Raw genomic sequence first — 27681 nt, 5'->3', positions numbered from 1 at the left:
GTGGGCATACTGCATTGTTTGACAAAAGCACTAGTAATTATAATAAAACAAGCCTGTATAGTAAATGATGAATGTTTGAAGAAGGGGAACGCTAGTCAAAAAAGTACATTGCAGGCCCTCAGCTAAGCAGCTGGACTGCAATGCTGAAAAAGGCAGTCACAGAATCCAGATGTTTAAGGGGCTATGATGCAGAAGGTAAACAGGAAAGAGCAGCACAGATGACAGGAAACACCAGCATACCATTATATGGGCCAAGAACAAACAGTATAATCATTGAGGCTAAAAGTAGAAGCAGGAAGTGTGTACTATGGCTTTAGGAACAAGCAGTGGACAAGTAATGATGTCACACTGGTCCACATAACCAGTGCAGTACATACTCAAACATACCTTCCCTTAATAAGATTCATTTCAGCACAAAAGTAACATTATACAAGCACTGTGGAAATGTTAGACACATTAACACATTAAAAACATTAGTCCAAAAATAGTAACAACCAAAGGATAAATTAACTGTTCCCCCAAATTCGTGCTCAGAAAACAAAGCTGAGAATCATTCTTTGGGGTTGACAGAAAGTGCAAACAGGCAGAATAAAGGAGTTTTGTCAGTGCATTTGTCAGTGCATACCTATCTCTAAGAGGATATCTATCTGTTCAATGAAAGGTCATAGAGGGAATTTCCTTAGATGTACCCAAATGAAAATGACAGGAATTCACTTTTAAGTTTAACTTACAAGTGGGAGCTAACATTCCTAAACAAAGACCCATCATGTTTTGAAAATCGTGATGTGACAATGTCTTTTTCATGAACCTTCCTGATAAGCAAAACATTCCTTACAATGAACCTATACCTGCTGATCCAGAACATAGAAGTTAACTTTTTGGTATACTTCATAACCTTTTACTGTTCTCAGCATCAAGTAGGAACTCAAAGGTAGCTGTGGGCTGAGTGAATAGTGATTAATTATGAAACAGGGGTAAAAAGTCTCAGTGCTCTGGATATGCCCACTCAAAAAAATGGCTAGACCAAACAGAATCAGTTCATTTCATCACTTTTTTGGTATATGATAACAAGGAAAGGGGGAAAACCCTCAAAAAGCCCTTTTGCCAACTGATGAAAACAGCTTGCTTGAAAAATCAAATAAAACAAAATAGCTTGTAAAGCATCAGGAACACCACCCTATTATAAATGCAAATCCTTAAAATATGTTGGCACATAAACAAGGTTCTAGATACAGATACAAGATTTTTAAAACACTTTGAAACTCAATCTCATACAAGATAGTAGAATGCAAATGTATACTTTATTTTAAATTCAGATCAGCTAAAACCACAGAATATTCTGGAGAAGTAAGTAATAGTGATTTGATGGGCATTTTGGCACAAGTCTCTCCTATCTTTCTTCCCATTAAGAAAGGTTTCATTCTGTTCATCCACAGCTATATCTCCTTGCTGCAGAGAGTCTGCTAATTGCTAAAGTTCGCTTGTGTGGCACTCTGGAACACTGGATATTGTAAGCTAAAAGAATCTGACAACATGCGAGGTGCCAGTGGCTCATACCTGTAATCCTAGCTACTCAGGAGGTAGAGGTCTGAGGAATTGTGGTTCAAAGCCAGGCCAAGCAGGAAAGTCTGTGAGACTCTTATCACCAATAAACTAGTAAAAAGCCAGAAGTAGTGCTGTGGTTAAAGTGGTAGAACACTAGTCTTGAGCAAAACAAGCTCAGGGACAGTGCCTAGGCTTTGAGGTCAAGCCCCAGGACCCCCGCACATACACAAAAAAAGAAACTGAAGGGGCTGGGAAGGTGGCTCAGTGGTAGAGTGCTTGCCTTGCATGCATGAGGCCCTGGGTTCGATTCCCAGCACCACATAAGCAAAAAGAAAAAAGCCGGAAGTGGCGCTATGGCTCAAGTGGTAGAGCGCTAGCCTTGAGCTGAAGAGCTGAGGGACAGCGCCCAGGCCCAGAGTTCAGGCCTCACGACCGGACCCAAAAAATAAAAAATAAAAAAAAAAAAAAAAGAAACTGAAAACACTGCATATAAGGTCACCCTCAACTTTTACTTGAGTTTCTCCCTGAAGCAGGTCAGTATAAGACCTTCAACATGGCCGGGCGCTGGTGGCTCACGCCTGTAATCCTAGCTACTCAGGAGGCTGAGATCTGAGGATCTTGGTTCAAAGCCAGCCCGGGCAGGAAAGACTGTGAGACTCCTATCTCCAATAAACCACCAGAAAACCGGAAGTGGCACTGTAGCTCAAGTGGTAGAGCGCTCGCCTTGAGCTGAAGAGCTGAGGGACAGCGCCCAGGCCCAGAGTTCAAGCCTCACGACCGACAAAAAAAAAAAAAAGACCTTCAACATGAGTAGTACCCTTCATAGTTCCAGAGGAAAGGGACACTTTTATCTCTGAAGACCCAGGGATACTGAGAAGAAAATCTGAACTTAATGGCTTTGATAATGCCCACTACTGTTTGACTATTAGATTATACCCCTCTGCCCAATCATCTTTCTCCGTACTATCACTCTTCAATAACCCCAGTACTAAATTATCCCAGTATTTCTGTTTTGTTGCATTTTTGTTTCTGAAGGTTGTGTCAACATGAAACTTCCCTGTCTTTGTCATAGAAGCTTCAGCCATAAATTCAGAGATGATGATTAAAGATACTTTCCCTCTTCTTCATGAGTATGCATACAAGGCGTGAAATATTTTCCAATTTACTAGAATTTCTCAGTTTTGATGGTCAAAAGTCCTACATCTACCACTTGGGACATTAAGAAGCTAAAATGGTCTGGCAAAAAGATGTCTATATTATTTCATATTTTTCATTATAGCATCATTTCATTTGCCTCCTTTCCGCTATAAACAGAAAAACCTTTGAGTCTCTCTCTGTATACTTCATAAAATTGTTAAAAAGTAAAACATGTTCCCAGACATCCATTTTTTATATATTATGAAAAGCAGTTGGTGAAAATAGTACACATTTTAGTTTTTAAGGTACCATTGGTGTACAAATTTCAGTGCTTTCTGTAGAAAGCTCACTATTTTAGATATAAAAAATAAAGTAGTTGGTGAAAACAATACATGTTTTAGTTTTTTAAGGTACCAATTGTGTACAAATTTCATTGCTTTCTGTAGTCTTTTAAAAGATAAAAATTCTAATCTATTTGAAAAATGGATCCCAAAGTGCTTGAAATGTCTCAAATAATCTTTTCACCGAGTTCGTGAATTACAGCCTACAGTCCATGTCATTTTCATTGTTTTTGTATACTCACACTAGAATCACTGAATTTCCCCCAGAAACTTCCTGCTCTGAAATAACAGGTGCCTTAATCCTAGAATACTATACCCCTGGACCCTTAGGAGCCACTTTTTTTTCTGTGTGCAAATTTTTAATGTAATTTTGTTATTCAGGTATTGCAGAGGGATTACAATTTCATAATTAAGGCAATGTGTGCATTTCCTTTCAGAAAATTTTACCCCTTCTTTTGCTTTACCCCAGTTTCACCCTCCCATCCCTGCCCACAAACTGCAGTTCATTTTTCACATAGTGTATACTGAATACCATGATTGCATTTTTAAAAATTATTTTCTTTGTGAGTCCTGGGCCTTCAATTCAGGGCCTAAAAACTGACCCTGAGCTCCTTTTGCTCAAGGCTAGCACTCAACCACTTGAGTTTAGCACCACTTCTGGCTTTTTCTGTGATTAACTGGAAAAAAGAGTCTCATAGCCTTTCCTGCCCAGGCTGGCTTCAAATGGTGAACCTCAGATTCTCAGCCTCCTGAGTGGCTAGGGTTACAGATGTAAGCTGCTAGCATCCAGCCTGTGATTGCATTTGTTCATCCTTATTCGCTCCCTTTCTGCACCCATCCTTTGTCCTCCCCATAAAAAGCCAAAAAAGAAAAAAACATGTACACACAAATAGCACCACCATCACCACCACCACCACCACAATTCATGTTTCCATTTCTTGGAATTTGTTTCTACAAAAAGTATTTTAAATGTTCAGGGAGCAAGGGGAGGAGGAGTGTTTATGCCTTTGGATTCTTCTATTGGTGTTCAACTTTGGTCTGTATATGAATGCCTAGAGTCCTGTATAAGTTATCTTGTCTCACTTTCACATACGAGAGAAAACACACACCATTTGCCTCTCTGAGCCTGGCTTACCCACTTACCATGATTTGTTCTATATACATCCATTTCCCTGCAAATGCATAATTTTATTCTAATGGCCATGTAAAATTCCATTGTGTGTATGTGCCACATTTTTGTTTTTGATTCTCTGCATCTATGGTAGGATATCTGGGCTGTTTCCATAACTTGGCTATTGTGAATACTGCAGCAAAGAATATGTTTGTGCAAATGCCTTCACAGTATTTTGGATAGATGCCCAAGAGGGATATGGCTAGGTCATAAGGAACTTCTGTTTACTTTTAAGGAACATCCAAACTGCCTTCCAGAGTGGTTGGACTAGTTTACATTCTCACCAACAGTACAATAGGGTTCCTTTCCCCCTCCATTCCTGCCAACATTTGTTATTTGAATTCATGATGTTGGCCAATCTAACTGGGGTGAGATGGAACCTGAGTTGTTTTGATTTGCATTTCCTTTATGGCCAGGGATGTTGAGCATTTCCTCATGTGTTTATTTGCCATTCTTACTTCTGAGAAGTCTATGAGCCACTTTTACTTAATGGTTTTCCATTCCACAACAAAGGAACCCAGCACAAGGTGATGGACAATAAACCTTCAAATCTAACTTCAGGTACAGAAAAGAATATGGCAGTCTGATGCTTCTGTGTGTCTGATGCAAGTGTGTCCCATTTGTAAGAGGAATTTAAACCCATAAAGGAAACCCATAGCAAGCAATAAGATTGAAGAAGTAATAAAGAGGATCCCAACGAGGAAAAATCCAGGTCCTGATGGATTTGCAGATGAATTCTATAACATCTTTAAAGAAGAAAGAACACCAATACTCCTCAAACTTTTTTCATGAAATAGAAAGGGAAAGATCACTACCCAACTTATTCTGTGAATACAGTATTACATGCATCCCTCAAACAGATAAAACCTAAGGATAGTAGAGAACTATATACCAATCTCTTTGATAAAATTCCTTAATAAAATATTTGCTAACAGAATTCAACAACTAATCAAAAATTGTTCACTATGAACAAGTTGGTTTCATCCCTGAGACACAAGGGTGATTCAATAAACAAAAATCAATGAACATAATACATCACACATTAACAATTAAGGACAAGATTCACATTAGTACCCCCGAGACATGCAGAAAAAGCCTGTGACAAAATCCAACAACAATTTATGACAGAAGCTCTGGAAAAGCTAGAAACAGAAGGAACATACATCTTCATAATAAAAGCTATCTAAAACAAACTCAGCATCATACCAAATGATGAAAAACTAAATCTAAAACAAGACAAGAACATTGTACTCTATTCCTTTTCAATGTAATACTGGAATTCCTAGCAAGAGCAATAAGGCAAGACAAAGACACAAAAGGGTTCCAAATAGGGAGCTCAGGGTCAGTGCTCAGGCCCTGAGTTGAAGGCCCAGGACTCGCAAAGAGAATAATTTTTTAAAAATACTATCATGGTATTCAGTATACACTATGTGGAAAATGAACCTGCAGTTTGTGGGCAGGGATGGGAGGGTGAAACTGGGGTAAAGCAAAAGAAGGGGTAAAATTCTCTGAAAGGAAATGCACACATTGCCTTAATTATGAAATTGTAACCCCTCTGTGCAATACCTGAATAACAAAATTACATTAAACATTTGCACACAGAAAAAAAGTGGCTCCTAAGGGTCCAGGGGCATAGTATTCTAGGATTAAGGCACCTGTTCTTTCAGAGCAGGAAGTTTCTGGGGGAAATTCAGTGAGTCTAGTGAGTATACAAAAACAATGAAAATGACATGGACTGTAGGCTGTTAAGATTGGCCAGCATCAAGAATACGAACAACAAGAAATACTGGTGAAGATGTGAGGAAAAGGAACTCTATTACACTGTTAGTGGAAATGTAAACTAGTACAGCCAATCTGGAAGACAGTTTGGAGATTCCTCGAAAAACTAAACATAGAATTACTCATGATGTAGTGATACCACTCTTGGGCAGGATATGGTAGACACCTGCATATCCATGTTCATTGCTGCACTATTCACAACAGTCAAGTTATGGAAACAGATGCCCTACAATGGATGAGTGAATCAAGAAAATGTGGTACCTATACACAATGGAATTTACTCATCTATCAGAAACAATATTTGTTATTTGCAGGGAATGGATGCACTTAGAAAATATTATGTTAAGTGAAGGAAACTGGACACAAATGGTGCTTGTTTTCTTTCATATGCTTAAGTTAGATCTAATATACAAACATACATGAGAACATATACAGGGTTATATGCATCGACCCAAAAACAAATTGGCTAAAGGAGGAGTCCAATGGTGTAACTGCTTTGAACTACTAACAAACTGTTTAACAGAATGAATACCAGGAAGCTGGTATATTCAAGAAGGCAGGAGTAATGGAGAGGGACACACAGGAATAGAGGGAGAAGGGTAAGCAAATACAATCATTATGTAGAAATTGAGCTATATAACTTGAGGGTTGGGACGGGAGGGAGAAAAATGAAGAACAATGGAAGGGGTGACACTGTACTTACAAATTGACTTCTGGAATTGGAATCCCTTTATACGACTACTTACATGTGTGTGGTTTTATGTGTGTGTGTGTGTGTGTGTGTGTGTGTGTGTGTGTGTGTGTGTGTGTGTGTGTGTGTGTGTGTGTGTGTGTGTGTGTGTGTAAACTGATATATTACTTAAAAATCAATTCCATATATTTGTAATAGTAGAGACTAATAAGACATTTTTTCAAACTGAAATATCTAAAATACAAGAGTATTTGTATTTTGAAGTTGTTGTTGCTTTTCTATTATACAGGGAACAATAGGGACTTACCTACATTTCAGTGTAACATGGTAAAGCAACCCACAGTAGCAGATGGGGCAATACTGAGATTTTAACGTAACATACAGTTTTCTACCTGCCAGCTTAAAAGAACAAAGAGGAGGAACCTGAAAATGTGTTAAAGAACAATGCCCAACTTTTATACCTGCCACCTCTCCTGTACTGACAAGGGTACCAAAAACTCTACCCTTTAAAACCAAAGAACACACTAGCAAATAAAATATTAAACTCTTTCCTCTTCCAGCAGATTCATAAGACAGCCAAGTCTATTTTCAGAATAAACATTTTGCTTTTAAAATTATTGCTCAGTTCTTTCTGGGAGTGCTTAAAAATAAGTCAATCATACTGACAGGTGTGTGTGTGTGTGTGTGTGTGTGTGCGTGTGCGTGTGCGTGTGCGCGCGCAGAATTTTCATTTAAAAGGGTTTGGTAAAAGTTTATGATAATAACATCTGAATGAGAATCAAGGCAGTTTTTCAACTAGGTGCTAGATAATATTTTGAGAAAGAATAATCCATAATCTTAATCAACCTGAAAGTAGAAAACTAGGTATACAAAATTCAAAGAATTACAATAACTGTTAGAGTATTTATATTTCCTTGATGGTACTGGATTTGAACTCAGAACTCTACAATCAACCACATGATCCATGACTCTAGTATTTTCTGCTGTCCTTTTTAAAATATTTGTTTGGGTAGGGTCTCTCTGGCCTGGACTACAAATTTTCTATTTGTGCTTTCTGAATATCTTGGATGACAGGTATGTGCCAGCAGGTCCAGCTGAGATAGCCAATAAAAAGACCAGGGCTGGCTGTGAATCACGGCCCTCTTCATCTCAGCCTCCTTAAGTAGCTAGGATTACAGGTGTAAGCAATCACACCCAGCTTTGTTACATATTCTTACAAATAATGCTACTGTGCTTAGGTTACAGTTTTAGCTTTTAGAGGGATATATTTAGGCATTTACAGAGGAAATGAAATGAGGCAGAACTTGAGAGAAGAGGCAGAAGTGCAGAAGCCACTCAGCTGGCCCAGTCTAACCTGTGGAAAACATGGACATCTAGGATCCATTATATTACTTATTTTGTTTATATTTAAAAACTCTTACAGGAAAGAAAGGATAAAACATTCTTTTATCTGTGATAAAGGAAAAGAGTTCAACAACTCACAGTTCAAACTTATTCAAAGACCTGTTGCTTTAAACTAAAAGACAGGAAAATGTATGTTACTTGTCACATTAAACCTCAGTTAATCTCTGAAGATTATGACTCACTGATCCATGAACACTTCTCCTTCTCTCTTCCTGTTCTTCCTTTCCCCTTTTAGATCTATTATAGCATGGCTCCTGAACTTCAACATCATCTGGAATCTTTTTCAAGATTTGAAGCCAGGTACACAAAAAATAAATAATAGCTTGTCAACATGTTGACTGACTGCAAAGCTGTTCAGTGGACTTCCATCTCTGCCAAGCCTATGTTGCATCCCCGTAGCAACCCACACTAACCAGGGTCCACTTGGCACTCTAACTGTGACTGCCTTCTTATTGCCTCTTTCTTTATATCATAGACTTACATGCAGTGGCTACAAAACAAACATTTGAGGAATGGGAAAATAAGTCTGCAACAAAGCTCAGACTTCATCCTAAACTTCTTAAAGATAATTTTCTTATTGTAATTTCAAGTCATTTTTCACAAAATTCTCTGAATTGCATACTTGTGAATAAATTACTTCTGAAACCAAAGTTGAATTCTGAAGGTATAGTTATGATAAAAATACCCAACTGATATTGTATACATATAAACAATTACTTTATCTTACAGTCTTATCATTATTTGCATGAAAGGGTGACCACCTATAATATGGAGCAAGGAGTCCCATCAATAAAGTATTAAAAATAAGAATGAATCCGTAACAACAAACACCTTAAAATTAATTCCCTATTATTACATGGCTAGCAGTGTTATTTCTTCACTTATTCTCACAAAAGTACACCCTAGGGCCTCAAACTGGAGAGCACAGAGGAGTAGGGATGCAGAAGCAGAAGCAGGAAGAGCTATTTCTGCAGCTCTCTCCTCTACCTGAAGACCAACTCCACTGAGGAGGGGCACAGGACATAATAGCCTTTGCTTCTCTCCCTGAAATTTCATCCATGTGGAAGATCAAACACAGAGGAAGAAACTGAAAGAGCTCAAATTTTATCCCAGGTTACTACCTGCTGTTGGACTCATTCATTTCTACCCCCTCTGAACTGCTGACATTTCCAGTCCCTTCTCTCCCATGAAGAGGGCATTCAAACCCCAACCATCTGGCTCTTATTTCCTCCCTCTCTCCACCAGACAGAGGGCCCACACCGTGTGCCAAGTGTGCAACAGGTGTAGAAGAAACAAGCAAAAGTGATACTTTTTTCACTGGATACCACTAGCTCTGGGGAGAGGAGATGGTGAGAACAATGCACACAGGACTTTAATAAAATACATAGGGTTGGGAATGTGGCTTAGTGGCGAAGTGCTTGCCTAGCATGCATGAAAGCTCTGGGTTCAATTCCTCAGTATTACATAAACAGAAAAGGCCAGAAGTGGCACTGTGGCTCAAGTGGTAGTGTGAACGAATACAAAGATGCTTGGGGACAGCACCCAGGCCCGGAGTTCAAGCCGCAGGGCCAGCAAAAATAAAAAATTAATTAAAAAAAGGAAATATGGGAGGCTAAGAAGAGCATGCTCAAAAGAGCATGTAGTAGGGTTACATGAGGTGGCTGCTGCTGAGGGTCCAACAGCAACCCTCCCACGTTACATGTGGACAGGCTGGCAATACAGCATGTGGCATTACAGCATGTAGACAGGCCGAGTGCTCTGACATTTCTAAGGAGCAGCCTTAGAACAAAGGCCTTGCTTTCTCCAGCCCCCACACTCTCCCGCAACCATGCCCGGAAGGGCCTTCTCCACAGCCCCATTCTCTGAGGGAACCTTCTTCACAAGGAAGACAGCTGTCTGCAGCCCCTCACTTCCTCTCATCAATGAGGGAAGAGTAACCATAGGAGTTGATGTCATACCTAGAGCACAGGGGAACTTTGTCTCAGGCCGCTGCCTATTCTTTGAGACCACTCTTTCTCCTAAAAATCATGTATTCTTCCTCTAAAATTCCTTGTGTCCTCACTTTCTGCTACTCTATGGAGAGTGTGTCTGAGCTTCTAAATCCCTCTTGGTTCCTAGGTACTACCTACTTTTTTAATCCTCCAATGCCTATGGGCATGGTTAACCCACAGGCCTTTTCTCCTGTTAATCTGCTATTGTCAGTTTATTTCACTAGATTCAATGACCAAATTTAAGAGGGCAGAGAGCAAGTTCCATCCCTCTCTTCTTCCCTCCCCACTGTCAAGCTTTGAGGCCTGACAGTAAAGTCTCAGAATACATCACCATATATCCCTATCTTTAGTCCATTTCAGCATAGCGTTTTCACTAGAAGCACTTAGAAGGGAGTGTAGTCACGCTTTTGATACACACTGAAATAAATCTCCTTCAGCCCCCAGAGTGCTGCCCTTGGCAAGCTGTTCCATGCAAATTCTCAAAAAACGCTCCTGAGGGAGGAAGAGGCGGGTTGTGAAGTGTCTAACCATTCCAAGAAGAGTTTCTTTAGAACTGGCCATTAAAAGGATCTATTTATTAGCTACTGGTAAGACCTCTAATATTTTTCTCAATCAAAATCACAAGTTTCCTAATAATAATTAATATGGGCCTAGAATAAGGTTAAGAGGATACTGACAGCAGATTTTCCAACATGGAGTTAATAAGCATTTTTTCTGACTACAGATCTGAAAAGGGACTTTTTTAAAAATATAAATTTTTTCTTTTTTTTTTTGCTTCATGTTCTCTGAACACAATATTGCCATTTAATCCACATGCTGTTTTCCAGAACACAGCAATATCTCTACTCCAGTCTTTCTACATAAATCAAATCAGCTATTAAAGACCACTTTTTTGGGACTTGCACGAAAATCTTTTCCTCTTTTATTTCTTTGGGCTGGGGTTATTTTAGGTACACAGTGATATAAACCTGCTTACTCTAGGTCTGAGAAAACAAAATGGTCTTTACAAGGCAAAATCCTCTAACGAGACAATGCCATCTGAGAAAGAAGTGAGTCTCAGAGAAACAAACGGTGAGAAATGAAGCCAAGTAATTTGTCCATTCCTTAATATGGCACTTGTCTGCAGCAGCAGACATGGAAAATAAGAAGAGACAGCAGAACCTCTGGAATTCTAGTGTAGTGTCTCCAGTTATAACCAGCATTTTGGCATTTCATCTCACAAGTACTGAAGTAGCAAAAGCAGCATGAGAAGATGTCATGCTAAAAAGAAGCAAGAAGTGCTCTCAAGGTTGTGGCCAAAATAGCTTTTGGATGGCCACCTATTTTCCACTTGGAATTTTCTTTTAGGACAATAAGAAAAAAACTTTTCAAAAAGCTCTAGTTTGGGCTGGGAATGTGGCTTGGCAGTAGAGTGCTTGCCTGGCATGCATGAATCCCTGGGTTCAATTCAAACAGAAAAAGCTGACTCAAGTGGTAGAGTGCTAACCTTGAGCAAAAGAAGCTCAGGCACAGTGCTCAGGTGCTGAGTTCAAGCCCCAGGACTGGCAAAACAAAAAACAAAACAAAAAACCCTGTAGAGTTCAAGATTAATTCAGCAAATAATAGATCCTTAAAGTTTCTAATAAAATTAAGCAGCCCTACCCTCTTCTGTAGGCCTGCTAATGGCCATACCTCCAGCTGCTAGAGCCAAGTGAAACCAGGGATGGATCAAGAACAAAGAAGAGATGGGTATGTCAGCAGTCTAGGACAACAACAAGGGAGGAAATGCATGATCACCCAACTGGCCTCTGGCTGGCGAGTGAACTGAGGACACAAGGCATGTGAGACCTCAGGAAAGGGAGGTGTTTGTTCACAACTACAAGCTGTGCACAGCTTGCTAATTTATTACAGCATCATTACAATTAGCTTAAAGTTGGCAAATGTGTTGGCTTAAAGTTTCAAACTGTGTTAATGACTGTAAGGAAGATTTCACTTTATAGATGTTTATAGGTTATCCCCATTTTGGATGGTATGTCTATACAGTATGTGTACGTTTATAAACTTCAAAATATTTGAGCTTACTTTTGACTGATTATTCTATTTGGGAGCTTTTTTATATTTTCCAAATTGTCTACAATGAGGGTACATCAAAATAATTAAGAACGGGGTACTTCTATGTTAAAGACCTAGGTGTTGTACTGAAAAGAAAAAAAAAAGCAGTCCAACAGAGAAAGTGAGTTCAAGTAGAACAGTCACTATTGCTTGAAAACTGTGCAGTTCCAAATAACTACTTTTTATAAAGGGTGCTAGAAATCTAGAGTGTGACAAGATGAAGATGAGCACAAGTATCCCAGCCAGACAATCATCTCTGAAAGAACACGCGGTGGGGACAAGGTCTGCAGTGAGCAAGGGCTATTCAAGCATCCCTTCAGAAGTGCTCAGAGGACTCTACACCATGAAGAGTATTGGATGACAGGACTTAAAAGGCTTCTCAAAAAACATGACACTAGAGGTTTAGAAAAAGGAATACTGTTTGAGATTCTTGTAAAGTTGTTACTTGGAAGTCATGACCTGAAGTATAGACAACTATTTTAGGAACAGTGAGATTGTTTAGTTAGGTTTATTTTCAGTTGGAAAGCAATTTTTTTACAGTAAGAATTATCATAGGGAGCCAGGCAACAAATCTCACACATGTAACTCTAATTACTTGGGAGGCTGAAATTAGGAAGATTAAAATTGGAGGCCAAGCCAGGTAGAAAATTCCTTGAGAAGCTCTCTCATCAGAAGAAGCTGGGAATGGTGGTGTATGCCAGCTACAAAAATCAGCCTCAAGCCGGGCGCTGGTGGCTCACGCCTGTAATCCTAGCTACTCAGGAGGCTGAGATCTGAGGATCGCGGTTCAAAGCCAGCCTGGGCAGGAGAGACCGTGAGACTCCTATCTCCAATAAACCACCAGAAAACCGGAAGTGGCGCTGTAGCTCAAGTGGTAGAGCGCTCGCCTTGAGCTGAAGAGCTGAGGGACAGCGCCCAGGCCCAGAGTTCAAGCCCCACGGCCGACAAAAAAAAAAAAAAAAAAAAATCAGCCTCAAATTGGCAGACTATATTCCAGGAATGCACGCAGGACGGAAAAGAGAATACATGCTCTACCATTTAACATATCTGTAAGTGTAGCACTGTTAACTTTTGTTGTCTCACACATTTTCCCCCCTTTTGATGCTACTGGGGTTATACTGGGGCCTTGTGCTTGACTCTGCCACTTAACCACATCTTTAGCTTTTTTTGCTTTCATTTATTTTGCAGGTTAGTTTCATACTTTTGCCTGGAGGCTGGCCCCAGACCATGATCCTCCTACCAATCCTCCAAAATAGGTGGAATTACAGGTATACACCACCACATAGTACATAATCCTAACATACTTAAGAAAACTGAGTAATTCAGTACTGTTCCAGTTTTTTAGTTAGTTATGCTTCTATTTCCAAGTAAGTACTAACAAATACAATCAAATTAGTCACGTTTTCATATACTTGTATTTACAGCATGGATAGGGAAGGCCAAATGAATATTTAAATAAGGGGAAGAGTTCCACAGACATGACTACTCCTTTGTTCTGGAAGTCTATAAATATAAAACCAGTCTTCTGAGAAGGTGAAAGTCTGTCAGCTGCCCTCACCAATGTAACCAGCAGAGCTACAAGATCACACAGGCAACTTTCAGCACAAACCTCCAGAAAGCTAAAACAAGATCATGATACACCATGTGAACACAACAGAGAAGTCTTTTTTTCTTGAGCCTGAAAGGCAAAATTTTCAAAGAATTCTTTTTGTGTAGATAGAATTTCATTTTGTGAAAGGTCTATGTCTTGCTGTCAAGTTTATACCATGTTTAAGCAAAAAACATAAACAGAATCACTGTACTTATTCATGATACCAAACATGTATGTTATACAACAAAAAGTTGTGCTGATCCTAATGATTTATTGCTATAATTATTGATTGTACAACAGTAGTATATTATCTTTATATCCTAGAAAAGCAGTATTTAGCATCATAACCACAATCTTAGTCTCTGTTTTTACATAGCTTAATGGCTAAACAAGCCATCAGAGTGCCAATTCCCTTTCAATATAGAATGCTATCTTAGAGAGCTAGTCATGCACAGTACGGAAGATTATGACTGAGTATTAAAGAAGCTACTAAGTTTGAAAAGTAAACCGTTCTGCAACCAAAATTAAAGGATAAACAAAATAAATATATGTATTTATGTAGTACAAGACACAGATACTGTCTTTAAACATTGCTACATAACTACAAAATACACATATTGACATTAGACAAAAAGACAACAGACACTTAAGAATCTCATCAGTATTCACTGATGAATCAAGATTTGCAGGGAGTAATTTCTTAGATGAATAATCATCAATACTAAAACATAAAGCCAAATTATACCTATCCTGAAATCTTTACTCTCATAGACTATGTTAAGATAATATGCATAAGAGAAAACATGTTATTTGTTATGGATTCCTGAAGTTCTCACTGTATTTTTATTAGTTTTTTTTTCTGATCATCTAATAATCAAGTCCAAGAAGATAGTTATAGTTGGTATCTACTTCATTAAGGTTCATATTAATAAACTCCCAGAGCTATCACTTTACTTCAGTTAATATGTATCAAGCATGGGGCATGGAATGAAGCTCAGCGTTAGAACATATGTCTGGCAAGCATGAGGCTGAGTTCAATGCTTAGCACTGCCAAAAAAGACAAATCTTCACTTAAAAGAGCATGAAGGGTTTCCCTAAGCTACAGGAAAGATGGACATTAGATAGGGAAAAATAACTTAACACCTTTTTAATTTAACTTTCATGTACCTTATTCTAGTTTGTAATCTGAAGAGATCAGTGGCAACATGCATCTTTTCTTTCCATTTTAAAACAAGCAGGCTTCTACCTGACAGGACGTGATATATGTATGTCATATCACAATATATGCCATCTTAAAGGCATAACAGGGAAGAGTTGTTTGTTTGCTTTTAAGCAGTAACTATGAGAAATTATTCCTTATTTACTTGCAAGGACAGGATTAGTCATAACAAAACAAAAGCATTATAATTTTTAAGGTACAAAATTTTTTAGAGCCAATGCCACAAGTTTATACATTTGTATATACATGTTTAAAAATGCTGTGTGTAAAATTATGTCCTCTGGTAAACAGGGGATAAGAAGTACACTGAAGTTCTATAAAATAATGGAATAATATAACCTGCATGAAGCATATGACACTTTCAAAACCCATTTTGAGAATCAGCCATCTTAGATGGATCCATACAGTGGCATGAGATGAATTTTAACTTTCCACTGTTGCTGGATATGGCTCACATACTTAACCATATTAACTTCTTAGAAGAAAAAAAAAACATACTGACAACAACAGATACCAAATTAGCTTTACAGACCTGCACCACAAAAAAATGGATTCTATTCTAATAGCTGGCATTTCTTCCCTTATATTTATGTTTATCTTTTTAACATCAGTACTACTTCATAAAAATGTTTGCTTGGTGAATTTCACCTGATGGACAAGAGGAAACAAGATAAATGCAAAAGTTATAGATTTCCATGCAACATTTTTTTTACTTGTTTAGATATTTAATGCTTATTGGTAAAATAAAAATCTCATTAAAATGTACTGCTTATAGTCAAATCAAGTTGAAATTTAATTTCTGCCTTTTAATAATGTATCATCTGTATACCATGCAATTATAGCAGTGTACCCAAGCATGGAGGTAACAATCTTAAAGAAAAGCAGCTAAGGAAGAAACATGCAATAAAGTTCCACCTACAGGGATCCCTCTGACTATTTTCGGTGAGTCCTGGAGATGACATGGATTGAGAACTGAGCAAGTAAACAGAAGCCGTGCCGGCCAAAGAAAACCTCGTTACCAGGCAGCTTCACTCTTCTGCATCTTCTGAGATGGAGAACAAAGGAAGGGAGGCTGGAGCCAGAAGCAGGTTTTTCCAAAGAAACTGTATTAAGTCTGTTAGTTTTCTACTGATGGCTTAAGCAGACATACATCAGAATCTACTGCCTTTAAAAGCAAAATGCAAGCTCTCAGGGGCTCTGGTGTACAAAGATATATGCACTGATCTGGGGCTATACCAAATGCTGCTCACAGGCAGGGGGAGGCAGAAAATACACTAAATCCTTTGGAATTTGTCATGTAAGCACAAAGATGCATTAGTAACACACACACAAAAGGTCAAAGAAACCTGGCTATCTGAAAGCAGAAACATAAAAAATAAGAATACATTTCACTTTATAATACACAGGCATCTTTACATTTCTCCCATCTCATTTTTAATGCCATTTTAGCCTAAAGACTCCTTTAAGTTCAGCAATGCTAACCAGTGGCTTGGAATGTGGTATATATGTTTTAATAAATACCTTAAGCATCACAATTCCACCTACTTCAAATGGCCTGCTGTAAACTGTGCTGTCTCTGGTGTCCTCCGAGTGACAGCTCATCAATCAATCAGCCCCAGTGTCTCTACCTGCAGCCCCTGGGCCTCTTCATAACCTCTATCACCTTTTCATACAGACATACTCAAAGTTTTTTCCAAATTAAAAAGCACAACAAAACCCAAATTCTCTCTTCCACCTCTTTGCTTTTGTTCCTTCCTTAGCTTGTGAAGTCATTTCCTCTTCTTCCTTATTCATTTAAGTACTTCTTTTTTTTGGGGGGGGGGGTCCGGTCGTGGGGCCTGAACTCTGGGCCTGGATGCTGTCCCTCAGCTCTTCAGCTCAAGGCTAGCACTCTACCACTTGAGCCACAGCACCACTTCTGACTTTTGTTTTTTCTGCTTATGTGGTGATGAGGAATCGAACCCAGGGCCTCACGTATGCAAGGCAAGTGCTCTACCACTGAGCCACCTTCCCAGCCCTCATTTAAGTACTTCTAAAGTAATTTAAAGTAACCAGACAAGCACAAGGGTCACAATGCTGAACAAGGGAGAACACTGCATCCATTACAACCCTGCCATCTGGTTCCCCCCACCGCCACATGCTGCTGAGAGCGCCTCACCCCATCACCACTTATCTCTTAACTGCCAAAGGCTAGGTTTCATTCTGTCCTCTGTGCAAGGCTGACACTATTTCTTCACATATCCCTGAAAGGCTTTCCACACTGTCCTGCTCACCTCGGAGAAAACTGGAAGAGGATCTAAACCAATAGGGAAACATTCTATATTCATGAACTGGAAGATGCAACAGGAAAATGATAGTTCTCCTCAATCTGATTTAGTTAAAATATAATCCCATTCAAAATTGTGGATAAGAAAAAATTGTCAAAGTGACAATAAAACTTGGATGGAAATGCAAAAGACCTAAATAGTCAAATGATGTAAAAAATACTAACAAATTGAGAGAATTTAGACTTCTCAATTCTGAAGATTATTACAAACAAGGCAAGGGTACCTAGAAACAAACTGAGAGCCCATGTTATTATTATGGTGGTCACTGGTTTCCTATAAAGGTATAAAAGCAATTAGATGGGGCAAAAGACCCCTACAATAGTTCTAAGAGAACTGGATTACCAGCAGATGAAATTTTTGATTTCATGTCACACGAACAGCAAAATTAACTGGAAATGGATCCCAGACTTCAATGTAAGTGGTAAAATAGTAAGAGATGTTGTCAATGACAAAGAGAAACTACAACCCTTACACACAGCAGGCAGGTGGGAGTGCAAAGTGGTACAATTACTGTGGGAAAATGTTTCTGAGGTTAAATAATCATATGATCCAGAAATGCTAGTCTTAGCTACCTAGTAGAAATGAAAATACATGCCTACACAAAATGTCACACAAGAAAATTTATAGGAACATTATCCACAATAGCCAAAACCTGAAAAGAATCTAAATGTCCTTCAACTAGCAAATGGATAAAGAAGGTGTGGCAAGGGCTGAAAAGGAACAATTGACTGAGGTTCTCTTTATTCTACCTACTCAGTTTCTAAAATCTGTGTGTCTCGGTCTACCACTAACTTGGTCCAAATCTTTCCAATTGCTCTTCAATTAAAACTCTGCCCCCTCCTTTTTTTTTTTTTTCTCCTCCCCTGCCCTTTCTAATCTGGTCTTAAATTCATGAGTACAAGCAATCTTCCAATATTAGCCTACCAAGTACTTGGGATCAATGTGCCTGAGTTACCACTTTTAAACCAACTTTTATTCAATGTCTGCTTTTTTCCTGTCTTCTGGATGATCCCCAAAGACCTGCCTTGAAATGCAGGTCTGATCCTGCTATCATGACTGAAACCCCTGCGCCTTCCCACTTCCTAGTTCGTCTCAGCTGCAACAGTAATGTCTAAGTTTTCTTGATGAGTTTAAAAAAAAATTGGTGGGCAGGGTCAGTTGTTGGGCTTGAACTCTGTGCTTGGGCACTATTCCTGAACTCTTCTGCTCAAGGTTAGCGCTCTACCACTTGGAGCCATAGCTCCACTTCCAGTTTTCTGGTGATTCGTTCGAGATACCAGTCTCACAAACTTTCTTACCTGGGCCAGCTTTGAACCATGACCTTCAGATCTCAGCCTCCTGAGTAGATAGGATTATAGGCATGAGCCACCAGCACCTGGCTGAGTAACATTTTAACATGCACCATTAAGTATGTATATTCACCTATCAAATAATGAGTTCCTGAACTGTTTATTACATACTACACATGAAGAAACAAAAAGAAGTTCTAGTATTTTCACTCATTTTTGGTGTGTGTGTGTGTGTGTGTGTGTGTGTGTGTGTGTGTGTGTGTGTGTGTGTGTGTGTGTGTGTGTGTGTGTGTGTGTGTGTGTGTGTGTGTGTGTGTGTGTGTGTGTGTGTGTGTGTGTGTGTGTGTGTGTGTGTGTGTGTGTGTGTGTGTGTGTGTGTGTGTGTGCGCGCGCGCGCGCACACCAGTCCTGGAGCTTGAACTCAGGGCCTGAGTACTATCTTTGACTTTTTCGCTGAAGGCTAGCACTCCCCCATTTGAACCACAGCTCTACTTCCAGCTTTTTGGTGGTTAATTGGAGCTAAAAAGTCTCAGACTTTACTGGCTAGGCTGGGCTAGGCTGGATTTGAATCATAATCCTCAGATCTTACCCTCTTGAGTAGCTAGGATTATAGGTGTTAGCCACTGGCTTCTACTACTCATATTATTTTGTATACTCATACCTCCCATGGAGACCACCAATCTAAAGGGAAAGTCCAAATTCCTGTGCACGACACAAGGCTGTGTATCATCTGTTGCTGCCTACATGCTCCACTTCACCCCACATACCATATGCTTCAGACACGAAAAATATTTGAACTTCCTTCAATAAGCAAGAAATTAATCTTTAGCTTGAATTCTTGAAATAAACACGGCTGCATCTGTGTACCTGTTCTTTCCTCTTTCTGGAATGTCTTTATTGTTCTTTTCAGCCCTGTGAGTGTGTGTCCTTACCTCTGGTTGGCCACTTCAACCTCTGTGTGCTTATCCTTATTATCCCAAGGTTACAATCAAATTACATATTTATTTCTGTCCTATAATCTCTGTCACAGCACTTTAGCTCCTTGAGGATTAAGGATAGTTACAATACCCTTCACATTCCAATCAACTAAACCTGAGACTTCTAATAGTCTCCTAACTCTCTAGTCCAGAAGACATCTTCTATTTCACGATTTCTATTTTTACTTAAATGCAGCCATCATCACAGGAACTCTTCCATCTGTAAGATCTTAAACTGAAACCTCAGTCTATCCCCTTCTCCTTTTCTCCTCCCTTTTTGATAATACTGGGGTTGGGACACAGGGCCTCACACTTACTAAACTTACTAAACTACTATGAGCCATACCTTCAGCCTTTTTATGCTCTGGTAATTCTGAGTTAGTCTCACTTCCTGCACAGACACACCGCTTTATTACGGTTCTTAACACTGAAATTTCATCATTTTATCTGATATTTATCTAAACTGCATTTTACCATAACAACTAGTATAAATGACTTTGTAATTTGTGGAAATAAGTATTTGGGAATATTAGCCAGTAGCCTACCAGGTATAAGAATTCATGCTTTGAGCCGGGCGCTGGTGGCTCACGCCTGTAATCCTAGCTACTCAGGAGGCTGAGATCTGAGGATCGCGGTTCAAAGCCAGCCCGGGCAGGAAAGACCGCGAGACTCCTATCTCCAATAAACCACCAGAAAACTGGAAGTGGCGCTGTAGCTCAAGTGGTAGAGCGCTTGCCTTGAGCTGAAGAGCTGAGGGACAGCGCCCAGGCCCAGAGTTCAAGCCCCACGACCGACCAAAAAAAAAAAAAAAATTCATGCTTTGATCTTATATATACATTTTTCTAGTTTGGGGAGGGGAAGGGAAATAACAAAATGCTGAAATAAGGATACAGGATGACCCATTGTAACAGTGAGATATACAAGACACTATGTTGAAAATGAACTTTACAACTTTGCTGGTGGGGAAGGGGAAGGAGGCAGGGAGGTAGAGAGGAAAGAGAGGGGGTAACAATGCTTGATAGGAAATGGACTCATTACTTTGCTCATGTAACTGTAACCCCTCAGTACAGTAACCTTACAATAAAAATATGTATTAAAAAAGAATTTATGCTTTAAGTTTTACAGAGAAAACGAGAATGATGGTTAATTCAGCAAGATACTTAGTTGAAAATAAAGGAGCATGTGCACATATTAAGGTCATATTAAGCCAGGAATTTTAGGACTTAAAAGACATTCACTCCTAGACCTTCTTCCCTTGATGCTTTTCAGTGGCACATTTCCAGACTTCACTTTAAAAAAACTTAGACGTACTTTTAAGAGGTACACAGAGAATGACAATTTTTTAAATAAAACAACCCCTAATTACAGACAAGTCTACATATAGCTAATTTTCCATGTCAAAAACTTACTCTGAATGTGCCTACAATAATGGGATTCTTTCCCTAATAAAAACATAAAATTAGTCTTTTAAGATCCTACTTTTGCCAGATGTAGTAGCTTATGCCTGTAATTTTAGCTGCTCAGGAGGCTGAAACAGGAGGATCACAAGCTCCAGGCTAGCCTAGACAACTTAGAGACATTCTCAAAAGAAAAAAATTAAAAGGTATTGGGAGGTAGTGCAGCGGAACACTTGCCTAAAATTTGCCAAGCTCTAAGTTCCATCTTCAGTTATCAGTCGCCTCTTACCCCCAAATATCTCCTTTTTTAAAAAAAATTACTATCTACATTTAAATGACTATCACTCACACACACACACACACACACACACACACACACACACACACACACACACACACACACACACACACACACACACACACACACACACACACACACACACACACAGAGAGAGAGAGCTTAAAGGAATGGAACATTTAGAATGTGGAAAACCCTTTAACAATCATTAAAAAAATATCTGCCCTGTATAGCAGAAGTGACTGGTGAAATTAAGCCATCAACTTCCATGGAGTTTGGAAGGGAGGGTCCAGAACTCAATGAATGATACTAATCTATATTATCTAACACTGAGGATTTCCAATTTCATATTTTGATTCCTAAGAGATTCAGTTTTCCCTCAATTTAGAAAAGGGCTCCTAAATACAGGCACAAAGTGAATAAAATAATTGTAGGAGGTAACATCTTTGCTTTTCTGCAATATAAAAAGGAAACCCAAAAGCAAAGTTGGAAAAGTTAAAACAAAGAAAAGTAATCTAGTCAGGAGACTAGTCAGATTCATGGCAATTAAGAAGAATTATTCTGATGGTATTGAGTGGAATTTATCTGGTAGGTCTATTAAGTCTATAGTGTTGTTACAACTCAGTGTTTCCATATTGATTTGCTATCTTATTTTTCTATCCAATGCCAGGTATTGAAGTTACCCATTGTTATTATGTTGCTTTTTTGGTCAGCTCAATTCCACCAATCTTTGCTTTATATAATCAGGAGCTGTGTTATTGGGTGCACATGTAATTGTTACATTTTCCTGTATAGTAGTGTACAATGGCCTTGGTCTTTTGAGACAGACTAATAAAAAGTTACAATGGGTTTGCAAAGTATTTTTAGATCTTTCCCCTATCTTACCACCAACACTGTGAAGGAACATTTATACTTCTGCTTTTCTTGTCATAGGCTACTTCCACTTTGAAATACTAGCAAAACATTCAAGAGAAAAACTTTTTAAAAATACTCACTGTGTCCTTTTGGTCCTGTATTCCTAGACTCAAGTGAACCTCTTACCTCAGCCTACACAATGACTGTCACTGCACCCATTGCAAGAACAAACAACTATTCATGAACCATTGATACTAAAACTCTAGATATGTCACAACACTCCAATGTAGGATTTACTCAAATTCATAAACTGTCCTGTGGGTGGATGGGATGTGCTGTTAAATGTTGTACATAATTAGGGATCTGTGTGTAAACAAGCTATTTTAGCCTAAATTGAATTTATCTAGCAGTATGCCATCCACCTCACCTCTTGCAAAGAGATGGTTTCTTCTGTGAAGAGGGCTGAACTAAAAAAAGAATGCTTCAACTGCCATGCAAGTAAAGCTGACATTTTACATAACACGTGTTTCTGCCTGTCTTTTAACATTAACATGATTGTTTCTTTCCAGCTCTTAATGTTACATAAGATGCTAAGCTAGTCAATCAAAAGAAACAAGAGGAAAAAGTGCATTTCATGAAGAGTTTAAAACTCCTCATGGTTCACAAATTCAAGAACAAATTGGTGGTTTATAAATCAAAAACTATGATAATGCATTATATAACATGATCATTTAACATTGTCATCAACAATTGGCCATGAGCTCTATCATTCACTACAGCTACAGAGACCCAAATAGAAATCTAGACAAAACAAATCTAGAATAGGAGTAAGTCTTCATGCCTTTTACACATCTGTCTACAACAGCCAACTAGATTGGATACATTAACAATTCAACAATATACTGGAAAAACCTTTAATCAGTCAGCAAATACAAAGACCAGTGCTAGTTTATGTGAATATAATAAGCATGAAACAAGTAATTTAAGGTCTTCCCGGATACTGACATTAATTCCTGAGAACAGTGATTTCTTTCTACTTAATTGCCAAATGGAAGGACCTGAGCTGCTGGAAAGTTTGTGGTCTTTTGTTTTCACCAGCATTTCTCCAAGAACAATGTTAGCACAACCAAGAATTCTTCAGTATTCCTCATTTAAGAGTTCTCTAAAGTAAAGGGCAATTCTAGATTGCTTTGTGCATCTCAGAATATGTCTCATCAGAGTGTCTAATTTTACTGGAGAAACTGAGCCTGCAAAAGTGAGAGACAGCATCAGAGCAGAATCCAGTCTGACACCGGAAACCTCCAGGAGGGGTGAGCAACTGTAAGCACACTCATTGAGGGGCCCCAGTCTGGATCTGATGTCATGGCCATCCTTTCTCCCCTCCCTCATGCCAGCCATCCTCTCTCCCCTCTGATTCCCTACCACCCCTCTTCTCTCTATGTTCCCAAGATTTACAGGATACAAAATAGAATCTTCTTCAATCATGACTCTCAAAACCTCACAGCATGGTCTAAAACAGACTACTTATGGTCATTAGCAGGTATTTATAGTTAAAAGAATATCAAACACACTTGTAATTTTAAAAACAGTATTATGAAAACTTCTGTTCTTTGCTGTAAATTGTCTGGTTTTAAAGGAGTTCTTTTCATCATCATCAAGAGAACATCTGACATCAATTAGCTCTCAAGGTCTTTAGAGTGAGAAACACAATTACCTTTGAAGGCTTCAAGTTCCTTCCTGTAGGAGAGAAAAAAAAAAAAGAAAATGCAAATTTAAAATAAATCTATTCCCAGGACTCTGCTCTACGTTATAATAAAAAAAATTATACACTTTGGAGGCATAGAAGAACCAGTCTCAGGCTAGCACTGAGCAAAAAATGAGACCCTCTTCACAAAATAATGAAAGCTAAAGAGGTGGAGGTGAAGAAGCGGCTCAAGCCTAAGTCCTGAGTTCAAAACCCAGTACCATTAAAATACACCCACACATAAATACACACACTAGAACATCTTTTCCAACGATGGTGTAAAATGACGAAGGAAGCTTCTGCCCTTCCCAAAGCCAAGCCAAAGCAAAGGCTTTAAAGGCAGTGCACAAGGGCTTACCCGCCACAAAAGAAAGGAGGCACATCTCCCGTCCTCCCAACCCAGGTGCCCTTGGAAGAGTGACCTCAGGAGACAGATGTTGCCACTGTCAAGCTCCTGGGACCATTGAATTGGCTGTGAAGATGAAAGACAACACATTTTTTGCCCACTGTGAAGGTCAAGGCCAATAAGTATCAGATCAAACAGGCTGTGAAGATGTGGCCTGATCAGGCTGTTAAGAGAAGCAAGCATGTGCTTTAGATACTGCCAATAAAACTGAGATAATAAAAACTCCAGCTAGCTCACAGCAGCACTCCTAGATGCTCAGAAATGTGAGATCCAGAAAATAGTGGTCCAAAGCCAGCCCAGATGGAAAAGTCCATGAGATCCCTCTAATTAGCCAGCAAGAAAACATGCTGGAGTTGTGGCTCAAGTGATAGAGTAACAGCCTAGCAAGCAAACAAAGCAAGATGAAAGCACCGAGTTCAAATCCTGGTATCAGAACCCCAATATACATATATATAATTTTTGATATAAAATATTAAACTTTATAAGAATACAGAAGACATTTTAATCTAGCCACAAAGCATCTCATTCATATAAGAATTTATAAAAGCCCATATTACAATGTTTCCTTATTGATAATCCAAATAGATTTCATTAAAAACTAACTAGACCAGAGTAACCATTTCCCCTTTGAGCAAGGGGAGAGAAGTAGCAAAAACGAAAGGGGGAAAACACACAGGAAAAAACTGAGGCACACAGCGTATCCTGCCACAAAAGGTCATGCCTCCAGTAATATCCATGTGCTGAAATGCAAAGTTTCCTGAGGAAATGAGCTGTAGAGGAAAACAATGATTGAATATCAACTAAGTAGTTTGTAGAAGCCAAAGCAAGTTGTTTTCAGGTTTCCCACATAATAGTTAAATTAAATTATATTTACAATTTTATTCTATATATACTTCATTCTATATATATTTTAATTACATATATATATATATCATACTAATAAAAGTAATTTGGAAGTTTATCTTTTTTGTGCAGTCTATGTTTTGCTAAAACTCTAGATGTGTTTGGTATCAGATCAACATCCCACTTGTGTTCCAAGACAGCTGAATACAATGAACAGCAGGCAGGCAGGACCTGCCAGAGGCAGACCAAGTGGATAATGTTTTTGCAACAGGTAAGTGAAGGTTCTTAAATCAGATGGTCACCGACTCCTCTTTCCCTAAATTACTTCCTTTTTCTAATATTTCTCCAGGACCGTAATTCCTACATTAGAAAAAATATCCAAACTGGGCACTGGTGGCTCACGCCTGTAAACGTAGCTACTCAGGAGGCTGAGATCTGAGGATCACATTTCAAAGCCAGCCCATGCAGGAAAGTCCATGAGACTTATCTCCAATTAACCACCAGAAAACTGGATGTGGCACTGTGGCTCATGTCATATAGTGCTAGCCTTGAGCCACCTTCCCAGCCCTGAACTGAGTTGTTTTAAAGGAAAGGTCTGACACTACTCATTTAGACATTCACTATAAAGTATTTTGCTATCAAATGAAGAAGTTAGCATGTGCATGCAGGAAGGACTCTAAGTCAAAATTCATGTTCAACAGTTACCTCTACCCTGTCATTAAAAACACTCAGGGGTCTGGGAAGGTGGCTCAGTGGTAGAGTGCTTGCTTTGCATGCATGAGGCCTTGGGTTCGATTCCTCAGCACCACAGAAGCAGAAAAGACTGGAAGTGGCACTGTGGTTCAAGTGGTAGAGCGCTAGCCTTGGGCTGAAGAGCTGAGGGACAGTGCCCAGGCCCAGAGTTCAGCCCCCAAGACTGACAAAAAAAAATAAAAATAAATAAATAAAAATCCTCAGGGTCTTAATTGGAACCTAAGATTCCAATGTACCTGACTTCTACCATTAACACACATATTGATGGGATGTGGGAAAGCAAAAAAACAGATGAAATAGAAAAATTGGTATAATTTTCAGCAAGCCCCATTTGGTAAGGCAAAGCCTAGAAAGCTTCAGAGGACCTTTTAAAAGCCTTTCCAAAAATGCTACCCACTAACACAGGTCTATTATCCAAATCTACAGGTAAAAGAAATCTAAGTAGGTCACTGGTTTTAAATTTCATTGGGATACCCTTTCTTAAGGTATTCTGCTTCTACTGAACTGGTGATGTAAGTCCACCAGCTGTTGCAGCCCTTTTTTAAAACAGATTCTTTCCCAAGATCAGTGGGCTTAGAAAAAGACAAAAGCTAAGATGGGAGGCTCTAGAATGGGCTGAACCAGTAATCACAGCAGAACATTTCCAGAAGACCTTTGAGCAAGATAAAAAACATGACAGGCCCCGGAAGATATCCTGAGATTAAAAAAAAATGCTGTAAAACACTTTATTCTCATGTACTGAAAAAATAAAACTGGTTAGTTTTTATACAGCATTTTGATACAAAGGAAGATTTCCAAGAAACTCTTCCTTTGTGAATCAATATTTAAAAATTTCAGTGTTGGGTAGAATACTAAGTAGCTTATTTTTAATATGTATCACATGCAAATTGATTCTGTGAGCAAGTCGGCTGAGTCAAACAAATGCCTCCAGTAGTTCTTAGAGCCTTTACTGTACTGTCATGTATTATAAACCTCCAGGTTTGTACGATAAAGTATTTCTGGAAACATTTTATCAGAAACTACCTTTTCAATCTAGTATTCCATGTAAAACACTTCAGGAAAGCTTCTGCTAATATAAAATACTTTATTTGTATGTTTATAGTACAGGTATATTCCCACAAATGCTGGTTGTTAATGAAGATTGGTCTCCACCCTCTCTACCTTTCTGTCCAGCTTTTTACCAGCAGTCACATTCTACTCTTCCTGTTATGTCTTCTAGTATTTACCTGTTATTTCCAAATAATATATCACTCTCCCCTATCATAATTCTGTATTTATTATAATACTATGTGAATATTATTTACAAATGTGTGATATAGTTTCATTTTCTTTCTTGCAAAGTTCTCTTTTGCCATGCATGCTTAAAAAATGACTATTATTAGCCAGGCATCAGTGGCTCACGCCTATAATGCTAGCTACTTAGGAGGCTGAGATCTAAGGATCAAGGTTCAAAGCCAGCCCTGACAGGAAAGTTGTGAGATTCTTATCCCCAATAAACCACCAGAAACTCAGAAGCAGCGCTGCTGCTCAAGCGGTAGAGTACGCCTTGAGCTTCAGCTGAGAGACAGTGCCCCGGTCCAGAGTTCAAGCCCCACAAATGACAAAAAAAAAAAAAGCTTATTATTAATTCACCACCAAACATTCCACACAAGATTATAAAACTCCCCTGGACAGTCAAGCATATTAATCTACTAGTTAAACTTCTTCCCCTCTTCTAGTGAGATAAACCATTGTTTTCCGGGCTGCTGAGGTTTCTGTCACCACATCTAGGAAAATTTCTGCCTTTTTTCTGAATTGAATGAAATCTTAGGGCACACTGCTTCTCTCCTGTG

The 27681-nt window shown here is 38.9% G+C and overlaps 1 protein-coding gene and 1 non-coding gene across 3 annotated transcripts in view; one reads left to right on the top strand and one right to left on the bottom strand.

Annotated features, from left to right (window-relative positions):
* The window catches only part of Dtnbp1 (dystrobrevin binding protein 1), a 108074-nt gene that overhangs the window by 33195 nt on the left and 47198 nt on the right, over window positions 1-27681 (bottom strand). For both annotated transcript variants that reach the window (XM_070024533.1, XM_070024534.1), the window contains exon 7: window positions 23818-23840. In XM_070024533.1, coding sequence (XP_069880634.1) covers window positions 23818-23840 — 23 coding nt within the window. The remainder of the gene's footprint in view (window positions 1-23817; window positions 23841-27681) is intronic.
* On the top strand, window positions 1801-1864 carry Trnaa-ugc (transfer RNA alanine (anticodon UGC)). The gene has a single exon. It is a non-coding gene; the product is annotated as a tRNA-Ala (tRNA).

The sequence above is a fragment of the Dipodomys merriami genome, unplaced genomic scaffold (genome assembly GCF_024711535.1).
Source record: "Dipodomys merriami isolate MVZ:Mamm:240054 unplaced genomic scaffold, mDipMer1.0.p SCAF_16, whole genome shotgun sequence".
NCBI classification, from domain to species: domain Eukaryota; kingdom Metazoa; phylum Chordata; class Mammalia; order Rodentia; family Heteromyidae; genus Dipodomys; species Dipodomys merriami.
The sequence above is the reverse complement of the archived record's forward strand: the minus strand, read 5'-3'. Positions and strand labels throughout refer to the sequence as shown.